Here is a 12,041-nt window from a genome sequence, read left to right on the forward strand (position 1 = left end):
GGGATTAAGAAATACAAATATGTAGTTACAGAATAGCCATGGGGATGGAAAGTACAGTGTAGGAAATGGAGTAATCAAAGAACTTATAACTATGACTCATGGACATGGGTGTGGGGATTGCCTGAGGGAATGGGGGGTACTTAGTGGAGGGGGGCAAAGGAGGAAAAATTAGGACATCTGTAATAGCATAATCAATAAAATGTAATTTAAAAAATAAAGAACTAGCAATGTAAAAAAATAAAAAATAAATGGCAGTGGGAGACTTAAATTCATGGCCCTCAGAAAATCAGACCAAATATGAGAATTTTAGAGCTGGAAGGGGTCTTAGCGAAAATATAGTAATCCTTGAATTTTGCAGATAAGGAAATAGAGTCCTAGGGATTAGGATTAAAGGATTTGCCCAGGTTTTATGATTCTTTAGTAAACCAGAACCAAGCTTCCTGCCTAGGATGAAGACCAGGAATTCAGCACACCAGTCATGAACTACTGGGAAGCTAAGAGAGAGGGAATAAAACACTCAAGAGAGTTCTGCTGATATAGGTAGGATTGAGAGGAAAGAAAAGTAGAAGCAATGTACATGTGGCCAGAAAACAGAGCCAGAATGTGAACCAGGACTGAAAGTACAGATCTAGGGTGGGCTAAAAAACTCCATAAGTGACTTCCCAGATTGTGTTTTGTTCCCATCGCACATACAGTTGGAAGCCAAATGCAAGCCACCAAGGTTGCAGTGCAACAGCGAATAATTAAAGCACAAATAGTTGTGGGCAGCTGTGGGAGTGCAAGCCACCTGCTCCAAGTTTACAGCTTTGTTAAACTTGGTAAACATTAAAAATGGAGTGGGAATGCTCCCAGTCTGTACAACCTCCCATACCCTTCCTGGGAGGCCTCTCTTGGGGAACTGAGGTGGCTTTGCCCTTGACCAGGCCCTTGTCACCCTGGCTTAGAACTGCTTTCTGTTGATAGAAGTCAGTGTTGTCAACAGTCTCTAGTAAAAACTGAGGGAGATAGGGAGTATCGCAAAATCATATATTTATCGAGTTTGAAGGGACCCAAAGTCCCCAGAATATAATTTCTCTCCTGTTGTTTGGAGGAGAAAATTGAGACCCAGACAGGTGATGTGCCCAAAGTGACGCGGTTAAGGGCAGAACTGCCTCTGATGTCTTGACTTCTGATCTTTTGTTCCGTGCGCCTTCCTTGAAGCCCCACGAGGTTTATAAATGGTGACAGATGGAGTTATTGCATTACGGAATGTTATAGCTGGAAGGGACATGGTTCTCCACTACCAGTTTTTAGGTTGGCACATGACTAATAGGTGCTACTGGCATTTGATGGGCAGGGGCCAAGGATGCTAAACAGCTTGAAATGGGATCATCCTGCATAATGAATTGTCTTGCCCAGATGCCCAGACTGACCTTGTTGACAAATATTTTGTCCACCGTTTTACATGACAGTTGAGGGATCCGAGCCTAGAGACAGGGAGATGACTGACCAGCATCCCAGGGGGAGTCAGTATTCCCCTGACTCCATCCCACTGAGCCCCTGAGTTAATCAGCTGCACCACTGGTGACTTCAACAAAAGGAGGACTCCAGCTCCCTCCCCACCCAACTTCTGCTGCCCTTGCACCTGAGCCACTTCCAGGTCAGCACTTACTTGGACTTCAGGCCCTCCTGTCCGTAGGGCTGCAGCAGATACTGGTGCACAAGCTTGTCCCTGAGAGTCCCAGCCAGTTTGATTTTCTTTCTTGATCTGTGCAGGTTGATGATGAAAAGTGTGATGGACCCGCGAACGTAGTTGTGGCTGATTCAGAGGGAGAGAGAAGGAAAAGATGGAAACAAGGTGGTCAGTTAGATGCTTCTAAATAATTTACAGATGGTAGGAAGCAGAACTGCTCCAGGAAAGGGCACTTATTTAATGGTTCTTGGCCGCCTTCAAAGACAGGAAGGCCTTGTTTTTGTGGTTTCCTGCAGAGAAGATGCTCACTTCTCACCACACTCCTTTTGTTCCTGTTTAAGTGTATTGGGATGGTTTGAGAAAACAGAATACCTTTTTCTGAGTATGGAAGCAAAACATGCTGACTGCTGAATTAAATGAATAAATAACATAGAAAAAAAACAAAAAGAAAAAAGAAAACTCCCATAACCCAAGTATGTTAAGATATAATAACATTTTCATAAACATCCTTCCAGTTTTCTTAGTTTATTAATTTGACAAATATTTACTGAGTATGTGACATATTTCAGTTTTTACATAATTGGGATCACACTGTTTACACAGTTTTTCAGTTCAAGAACATCTTAAACATGTTCCCATGTTATTATATGATATATGTTACTTATGAAAGAATGCTAAATTCTTCAATCATAAAAATGTAACATAATTTATTTCACTAGTACCTTACTTTTGGGGACTTACATTGTTTTCAATTGCCTGCCATTATAAATTATGTGATGAGGCACTTCATTGTACATAAACTTTTTGCACATCATGATTATTTCAAATGGATGGAGTCTTCATAGTTGAAAACATCAGGTCAGGGGAATGAACATTGTATGATTCCTCACCAGATCTGGTCCTCTCCCAGTGGTGCCCCTCCCTGTGGAACATTTTATGTCCCTGCTCTGTTGAAACCAACGAAATGTGGGTGGACATGCTAAAACCTCTGGCCAGGAGTTCTGAGAGCCAACCCCTGTTTTGCCCCTTTCCTCTCTGCAGGAAGACCAGCAATGCTCTTGACCGTGGGTGCGGGGCCCTGTTGACCCGTATCCTGGGATGGAGATGAGGTACAGCAGAGCTATGGCTGAGGTGTGACATACTAGCAGTGTGAATGAGGAATCCATTTTCTTATCGAAAGCCACGGACGTGTGGAGGCCTTTGTTATCAGAGCATAATTTCACCAATCCTGCTGATACACACATTTTGGTAATACCGTGATTAACTTTCCAGAAAATTTGTGCCAACTTGCTCTGATTGGCTATGTATAAGAATGCCCATTTCCTTATATTCTTAACAACACTGGCTATTAACCTTTCTCAACCTGAGAGGTGATAATAGGATTTCAATGTTGTATTAATTTGTATTTTAAAAAATTCATACTGAGTGCAGCATTTTTTTCATTTGCCAGTTGGCCATTTCTTCTTTTCTAAACTGACCATGTCCTTTGCCCATTTTCTATTGGTTTATAAAAACTATCTATTAGAGATAGTGAGCCTTTGTCTGCATGTATGTTACAAAATTTCCCCATTTTCTTTGACCAATTCATTTGTTTACGTTGTATTTGATGTATAAAAGTTAACATTTTTTTATTGTTGTTCAAGTATAGTTGCCTCAATTTTCACCCTATCTTGGTTCCCCACCCCCAAATGTAAAACTTTTATGTAGACAAATTTATTGATCTCTTTGATTTGTGCTTTAGCTGTTTTACCTACCCCTAAATTATAAAAATGTTTACCGCTTTGGGGTCCTTTTAAACCACTACAGGATGTTCAGAAGCCTGGGAGAACTATATGCCTACATGGCTTTTCAGCGTGTATCAACAAAACTATAATGATTTCCTTCTCTCTTGTAGGAAAAAAGATTTTGTTTCTAAGGGGTCCCTTAAGGCCCCATCTGGATGGGTTAATGAGAGGAAACAGAAAAAATGACCTGATCCAGCCTTCAAAGGAGGAGCTCGGAGAAACTCTACGTCAACTCTGCCCAGAGGAAAATATCATTCCTTGCAGAAACAGCCCCCTCAGCCTCTGGGTCACTCATCTTTGCTTCTAAAGGTGATAATTAAGAGCTGAGTGACCAAGGGCAGGTCAGTGTGATAACTTGGGTTGTTTATTTGTTTTTAATAATATAGTTTCCAGGACTAACCCCTGCATTTTTTGCTTCAATCCATTTTTGATTGGGGCCAGGATATCTGTAATTTAAAAAAAAATCTTCCTGGGATATTTGGCAGATGAATTGGGTTTGGGAGCCATTGGCTAGAGCAATCCACTAAGGTCATGAGAAGAATTACCACAGCATATCCCACCTGGCTGTGTCCTGATTTTTCTTGCATGTGTAGGGGGCACAGTGCTGTGTTCCAAGCTTCCTGTATGCCTACACGATATTCTGATAAATTATTAAATGACTCTTCCATCTGATCTCTCCTCTTTTGGTCCTTCTTCTCATCTCCTGAAACACATGAACTAGCTTTTGGAGCCAAATGAGTTAGGCCAGAAGATAATGCCAACTTATTTGCACAGGCTTATGTCACCAGAGCTCTGAAGAGAGATGCTGCTAACCTGTGTCAGCATTTACCATCATTAAAGGACACCAACCATATTCCATTGGTGGGCTTTAAGCTTAACTTAGCTGTGTGCAGAACTGAGGAAGACACCATTAACTGCTGCTTCTCTGGGCTCCAGAGTGTGAACGAAAGTAGGCATGCATGGGTACTGACTTTGCCGACTATGGTAATCCCTTCTGTTAACAATCATCAGACAACCTTCTCAAAGGCCAGCAGTGGAGGAGGAAAGAGAGCCTTGTGCATGCATTTATGAGTTTCTCTTCTGCAGAGTCGGGCATAATGAGGCCTCAGAGACTGGAGAGCAGAGGGTGGGAGGTGGGAAGTGGTAGGTGGGAGGGAGACCTGAAATCACAGCATGGCTCCAGGGAAAGCTGTCTTTTCAGGCTGCTTGGCAATGGCCTGATTTCCATTTACACGTAGTTCCCCTGAGGGAGACAAACCAGTGCTGAAAACCAGCCGGCCCAGAGATCGAGGTGCAGAGGCTCCCACTGAACTCCTGGAGCCTCCTCAGGTAGGAACTGGCTTGACAACAGCCTCTGCCAGACCTTCCCTGCTTGGCTGATGGGCAAGGGCATTAAGCAGATGTCTTCTGGCTTTGAAGACACATTTTTGGCTAGGGAGTACAGCACCAACCTGAAAGTACTGTGTTGAAAATCCAGATTCCTGAAGAATGTGTATTCTCTGCCCACAGAAAACTAATCTTGGAACAGTATCCGTTCCCTAAGAAAATGGGGTCTGATTGAAGGTGTGGCCTGCAGGCAATTAGTCCAGGTGGTTTTTGGTTTTCTTAATGAATGTCCCTTTTTGTCTGGTAGAACATCTGTCTTGCTCCATGTCTCACTCATGGTGACATTTTTACCACCAGCAGAGAATCCACGTATCTGGACTTCATCTTTCTGCTGCCTGACATCCTCTCTGTGTTGCCATGGGAGGAGGAGGAAGTGAGTCAGAGAAGGGAGGCTGGAATCAGAATATCTTGGACGTAAGAGGTGGGGAATGTCATATGGGGAGGCGCATCTTGACTTCCAGATAAAAAACAGTCACTGTTCTAGAAATGTCTCTACTGAAGCTGGGAGACTAGGAAAGGGAAGGGAGGGAGGATGATGCTTTGGAATCATGGTCGTTCTCAGGGAAAGTCAATATGCTTGAAAACTGGGTTGGTCCATTGTCTCCAAATCTAATTCAAAGTTTTTGGGTTCGGCATAAGTCAGGCCATGTTTTGCCAAACATTTTTTCCCCCTAATTTCAAAGCCCCTGTGTATTTTAAGGGAAATTTAATCCACATGTTTCTGATTCATTTACACTTAACTCATCAAAATATTGTTTTGTAAGAGCCATTTGATGTCCAAGAAGCCTCAGGAACCTTTTTTATGAGTCTTAAAAAAAACCTTCTTCTGAAAAACAGGAAGTCATGTTTTGCCAATAATAAATGAACTTGAACCCCAAAAGGCTCAGTTTGCTTCAATATCCACCAGGTTCCAATTGGTTCTAAACTTGGCTAAAGACCTCAGCGCCTCCCCAGAAACACACATTGTCTCAGCAGAATGGTTTAGAAAATGGTTTTTCCCAGTCAAAATGTATTTGTTCTCTGAACAAGAAGACCTAAGGTGAGAACTCCCAAGATGCCTGTGTCCTAATGTGTTAATTCCAGAACAGAAAGCGGAAGAGCACCTGCTGGTGTTGGTATGAGCATCTGACTTTTGTTCCTAAGTTTATCACAAAAGAGAACGCTCTCCAAGGTCAGAAATGACCCGCGATGCAAGAGACTGCCATGACAGACAGTGAGGTATTAAAGTAGAGGTTGCATAACCGTCAGGGAGAGTGTAAAAGGAATTGTTGTGTTGTATACGACACTGGGCCAAAGGATCTCTAAGGGTTCTTTTGAACTGTAAAACTGTTTGCATTATTAACGCATTGTATATGCATTATTTGCATATAAGGGTGATGCCATAGAACTGTGGAATTCAATATAACATAAGTACAAATTACTGGCAAGATGGTTGGCACATAGCAAGTGTTCAATACATGTTAGAGTGCAGGAGTTGTGTTAACAGACACTTTCTTTGGGTTGTTCTACGGTAAGTTTATACTTTCTCCCCAATCCTTGACCAAGGGTATATAAGATATTTTCAGAGTACTGGTCAAGACTGAACAGTGTGAAGCCAACATGCCCACTCTGGGACATTTCTGTGACCTGGGCCTCGTTGGCCACAAATAAATGAAGTGCATCAATAGTGTTTTCTATGACTGTTGTGGAGGATGAGGGGGTACAGACAGGGCATGTGGCTTCTTAAAGAGGTGGAGCACAGAGAGTTCTTTCCTTGCACCTACCTACCTGGGGTGCCTGACACCCACTGATGTGGAGGAGACCTGTAATCTCAGCTCATGCAGTGCATCCACTGAGGGTTTTCTTTTCTACAGGAACAAAAAGACCTTCACCACTCCAATTATTATCATTAGGATCATGTGTGGAATGGATTAGTAAAGTCCTTCCTTCCTTCCTTCCTTCCTTCCTTCCTTCCTTCCTTCCTTCCTTCCTTCCTTCCTTCCCTGATTCCTTTCTCCTTCCTTCTTTCCCTGATTCCTTTCTCCTTCCCTCCTTCCTCCCTCCCTCCCTCCCTCCCTTCTTTCAATGGGGAGGAGGAACAGCCCTGACCAAAGCACAGTGGCACCATTTCCCCAGAGAAGTTCTGGAGTGACTGACTCCCCACAGAGAGTAGAGGAGAGCTGGTGATGTGGAGAGAATTTTGACTCTAGATGACCTCGGTAACTTGTTGGAGGCCTCATGCTCATGAATGTAGAATTCTTAGCCACTCTACCATACCTTCTCCCTCTGGCTGATGTTGTGATATCAAAGTGGAAGGGAGCTAGAACTCTAAGTCAGAAGGAATGTCTTAATGCCTTATCTCTTCTTTCATTCATTTATTCATCAAATATTTGTTGAGAATGTCTTTAGGCTGGTCACTATACTAAACAACAAGAACAAAAACAAATGAGACACTGGCCCTGAGTTCACGGTATACCCAGAATATTAGTGACGACTTCTGTGGGAACATGAAAGAACGTCAGGATGAATGCTGGGAAGAGGCTAGGTGAGGGGTCCGTTGTGAAGACACTCAAGTCCTGCTAAGCGGAGCTGCTGACATTTTCCCCCGAGTCCTCAGACAGATAGTATAAAGGCCACAAACTGATGTGTTCCCAAAAGAGACAAGAGGTGCCAAGAATAATTTTTCCCTCTTGAAGCTGGGGGTCCACCTTTTGGGTGGTTACTGCAGGGTGGAGACAAGGAGTACAATGTTCCCTTGTGTGGTGATCAGATAACTCCAGGCCAAGGCCGTAGAGCAGTCACTCCCTGTCAGGTATTGGACTGAGCTTCCTGTTGAGCAAAAGGGACGTTGAAAACCCCTGGCCTCTGCCCAAACCAGCCTCCACTCATCCACAATAGGTACTTGTATCTAAAGACAAGACAACTGGCCCCTGGCCGCCTATGCTCAGAGTGATTCTTTGAAAAATCTTATCATGAGAAATTAATTGGCTTGGCTCCTCTCTCATCAAGGAAGGGGAAGGAGCGTCGGCTGTAACCTGACCACCGGGGGCCCTTTGTGCTATCTGCTGCCCATGATCAGCCCGCGATGGGCCTGCTGGAATGAAGGCCTGGCTGGAGACACTGCCCCCCACCCCCGTGCCTGCGTTTCTCTGCAATAAGAGAAAGAATTCTCTTTTCCAGTGCTGCCTACTCTGCTCCTTCAACAGGAAATGATGTAAGAAAGCCATTTATGGTCTGAGGGGCTTTGCTTTAGGATCAGTTTTAACTTTTTACCTTATGATCCTCATGTTTCAAAATATTTTCTCTGCCAAACTTTATTTACTGATAACTATTTTTCATGCTTGTTTTAAAGACAACTCTAATGACAAGTAGTGTTTCCGATCACAAGGAGATAACTGCATACCACCCAGCTGAGCTGTTGTGGGTCCAGCCCCCTAAAATGGATTTTGTTCAACTTCTTAGCCCTTAAAGTAGCTGAAAAGATTTCTGAAATACTGAAAACGGCTCCAAAGCTGCCATGACTCCCTTGGGCACACCTTCCTCCATCCTGGGGGCCCCTAGCTTGGGATGCACTGGGCTGGGGCTGTTTTCAGCTCTAGCTCTCCAGCATGTGTCAGAAACGTCAACTGACTTCCTCGACTTCTGCTGGTGGATCACAGGAACGGATTTTATAGCTCGCCTTGGTTTAGCCAGAGGTGTACAAAAAAGCCTTGGGCATTATATCAACTGGCACAGAGAAAAAGCTCAATAAAAATTTTTTTGGATGAAGAAGTAAATGAACAAATGGCATGTGTTTTTATGAACGTTTATGAATAAATCCTCTAAGTGTGAAGAAGGGTTTACTTGGAGAAAAATTATTTATCAGAGATAATTTGAAATCCACAAAGAGCAAGCAGAACGAGTGATTCCAGAGGCAGTTTTCAGTTAGTCCTCCCACACGGCATGGAATTCCAAGAGGGGCCCAAAGCCTGAAGCCCCTCAGGTGGCTTTCTGTGACATCTCTCTGAAGACTTACTTGTGGTGGTTTGTGCAGTGAGCATAAATCCTCAGTTTGTCCCGGATCACTCGGCCTGGCCGTGGCTTCCGCTGGAGCCCCGCCACGTGCACGGCCAGGACTTTGGGGCCAATCAAACGCTTGTACAGGAGAGAGAGCCAGTAGTCCTGGGGAGAACAGAGATGGAGAGTCAGGGGAAGACACATGTTCAGGGGTTCTGAGTACACGTGACATACACACAGGCTGGAAAGTCCTCCTTAGCAGGAGTAAATCCTGACCAATGCGACCGACCCTGTAAGCATGGTCACCCTGAGGGAGCGCTCACCCGGGTTGATAGTAAAGCCTGCATGACCTAAAGTGGCCTTTCAACTGGCCTAAATGGGGGAAACTAAGTGGAGGTGACTCAGAGCTGCATACAGACAAATGAAGCAAAGTTTCATTTGAAACAACAGTTTCACATGAAATAGCAAGTGGTTGGGGCCTTATATTTTCAATTTTATTTTCCTATGACTGTAGTTTTATTCTGGTTTATGGCTTCTGTTTCACTGTAGAATGGAAGACTTCCAACTTTAGAATTGCCACCAATATGAGAATCTAAACTGTCATTCTCCAAATATTGTCAGTGAAGACGACTAGTAAGGTGTGAGAGACAGAGCTTCTCCAGGTGGGAGACCAGAGTCTTTGATTCCAGGGTCAGAAGCAAAAACAGAAGAATGTTCACAAACCATGGTGCTAATTCTGGGTCATCCTCAAAAATTCTAAAATAAAAAGACTAATTGTAAACTAAAAAGAACATGATATGTTTAGCTGTCCCAGGGTTCATCTGGAACTGATAAATATTCGATTTGTAACCCACGCATGTATTTGGACTTACAAAAGCCTATTCATCAACACCTTAATTTGTATGATATTTGCTATTAGCGTATTTTGTTTTTGTATTTGATACAAACATAAACTTGCATTTGCACTGTGTAAGCACTTACGGCCTGTCGTGGGGCAATGGCTCAGTGTCTGTGACGCAGGGCTTCCTCCCACCACTTCAGTCCTGTCATTCAGGGAACCTGCTCTTCGGTGCCTGCCACTCAGAGTCTCCCAGACATCAGCCACATCTTCTCACCACCACCTTTCCAGGCAGAAGCCTCTTAATGATCTTTTTATCTTTTCTTGTGTAGCCATTTATAACATCCGCTGCTTAAAAATGTCTGCTTAAAAATGTCTGCAAGTTTTCACAGACTTTCAGAACAAAGTCTCACAGCCCCTTTGCACCAAAAATATTTTGGTGTATGAGATTAGCCTTATTTATTATTTATTTTGCCAGCAAAATAAATCCAAATTGGTCCTGAGTAGTGGGCTCTAAACCTTGCCAGACCATCTACCTGCATTAACTTTAAGCGGCCTTAGGATGACTATTAAATATAGTCCTTTTTCATTTAAGATGGCAAATATTTCATCATCGTCAGTCACACAGATACAAAATCTCATTGGTTCAATGTGCTCTCCTCTGATTACCAGTTCTGTGCTGTTGATTATTACTCTGTGATGTGTTTATCACAGTCACCCATGTTTCCAATGAGATGTCCACCCTGTACTCACCAATTGATAACAGACCTTTTAATGTTAGTAGTAAGAATCCTTTTGATTGTATGTGGGCAAATGTTCTGTCCCAGTGTGTAGTTTGCCTTTTATTATTTTTTGTGCTTTTTTGATATAAAGAATTTTAAAAACTTTTACAGGAAAATATGCTGATCTTTTTCTCTCAATTTCTTTTAGTCTTAGAAAGTCCTTCCTCAAACAAGGATCAGATAAATCTTAACTTATGTTTTTCTAGTTCTTATTATAATTTTAAAATTTAACCTTTTAGTTCATTGAAAAATGTTTTGGTGTATGAGAGTAGCCTTATTTATTATTTTCAGAATAATTTACTGATTGTTGTACCATCATATAGTGAATAATCTATTCCTAAGTCCATCCTCATTACATATTAAGTTCTATATACATGTAACTATGTAGAAATATAGATAGCATTGTATTATATAGAATTATTCTATGTTAATAATTATATCATATACACTGTATCATACATGATATATTTAATATATTGACTATACATATGTATTTATATATGCATTATATTATAATAAATATATAATATAAATCAAATATATGTAAATGTAGGAATATGTCATATATGTGATATTTTATGAACTATATATATCATGATACACTGGTAAGAAATGTTATATATAATTCTGCATCTGGATTTTCTATTCTCTTCCACTGAACTCTCCATTTCACTATCAGTTTCACATCATTTTAATGATTAAAAATTTACATGTTAATATCTACAGATTCAAGTGCATTCATTATCATTTTTTTCACTTTATTCAAACTTTCCTTAATTAGTCATATCCATTTACTTTCCCAAATAAACCCCCAAATTACTTTTCATACTGTTTGTTGTTCCAGAGAAGTTTGAGACTAGCAAGGGTTTTATTCTAGGTTTGGTTAGCCTGTTTATCTTCTATCTTTGTGTTCTTCCACGATGCTATGGGAGTCATGTTTTATCCTTGATAGTTGGACTCTTACCAGGAATGTGTCAACCAGGGTTTCTGCATTAATTTGCTGGTATTTGGGAATGCTTTGATAAGACAGACTAAGGCCTCTCTCCAGCCTGTGAGAGTGCTCTTTAAACACAGCCTCAACCGTGTTTCTTTCTGTGTGCTCCAGTCTCTGCTCCAGGAGGCTGCCAATCTCCATCCTCAATTCTGCACAAGTGTCATCTCTTTTCTCATTTTTTTAAATCTTTCTGCTTCCTCTCTGCAAGAAGAGGTCTCAAGTTTGTGCTGCACAATGCATATCTATTTTCTCTAGGATTTTTTCTGTCATTTATCACAGTTTTAGTTTGCTTACAGTCTCTTCTTGTGTCGTTTAGCTTACCTGATTGGCACTCATTTAATGTTTTTTCCATTTCATGTGTACTATGTATATTTTCCATATACAGGAGAACATACGTATCTTACATGGCAGTTCTGAAGCACAGAAAACCCATCATTCACCTTAAAAGCTACAATAGCCACACTCTCGCATCTAGTTACATGATTCTTCCTTTTCCCATTTTTGTGCTTTTCATTCCTGTTTCATATTTTAACTTTATCCTAAGCAATATATTATGCAATTTGTTAGCTTTTTATGCTAACATGCTTATAAAGTGGTATCATGCTGCACG

The 12,041-nt window shown here is 41.7% G+C and overlaps 1 protein-coding gene across 1 annotated transcript in view; it reads right to left on the reverse strand.

Annotated features, from left to right (window-relative positions):
* Positions 1-12,041, reverse strand: part of HPSE2 (heparanase 2 (inactive)) — a 639,760-nt gene that overhangs the window by 20,448 nt on the left and 607,271 nt on the right. The window contains exons 10-11 of the mRNA XM_045854405.1: positions 8,837-8,982; positions 1,652-1,798 (exon numbers count right to left, since the gene is read on the reverse strand). Of these exons, the coding sequence (XP_045710361.1) occupies positions 1,652-1,798; positions 8,837-8,982 (293 nt within the window). The remainder of the gene's footprint in view (positions 1-1,651; positions 1,799-8,836; positions 8,983-12,041) is intronic.

The sequence above is a fragment of the Phyllostomus hastatus genome, unplaced genomic scaffold (genome assembly GCF_019186645.2).
Source record: "Phyllostomus hastatus isolate PE091 unplaced genomic scaffold, TTU_PhHast_1.1 phas_scaffold_1066, whole genome shotgun sequence".
Classification (NCBI taxonomy): Eukaryota; Metazoa; Chordata; class Mammalia; order Chiroptera; family Phyllostomidae; genus Phyllostomus; species Phyllostomus hastatus.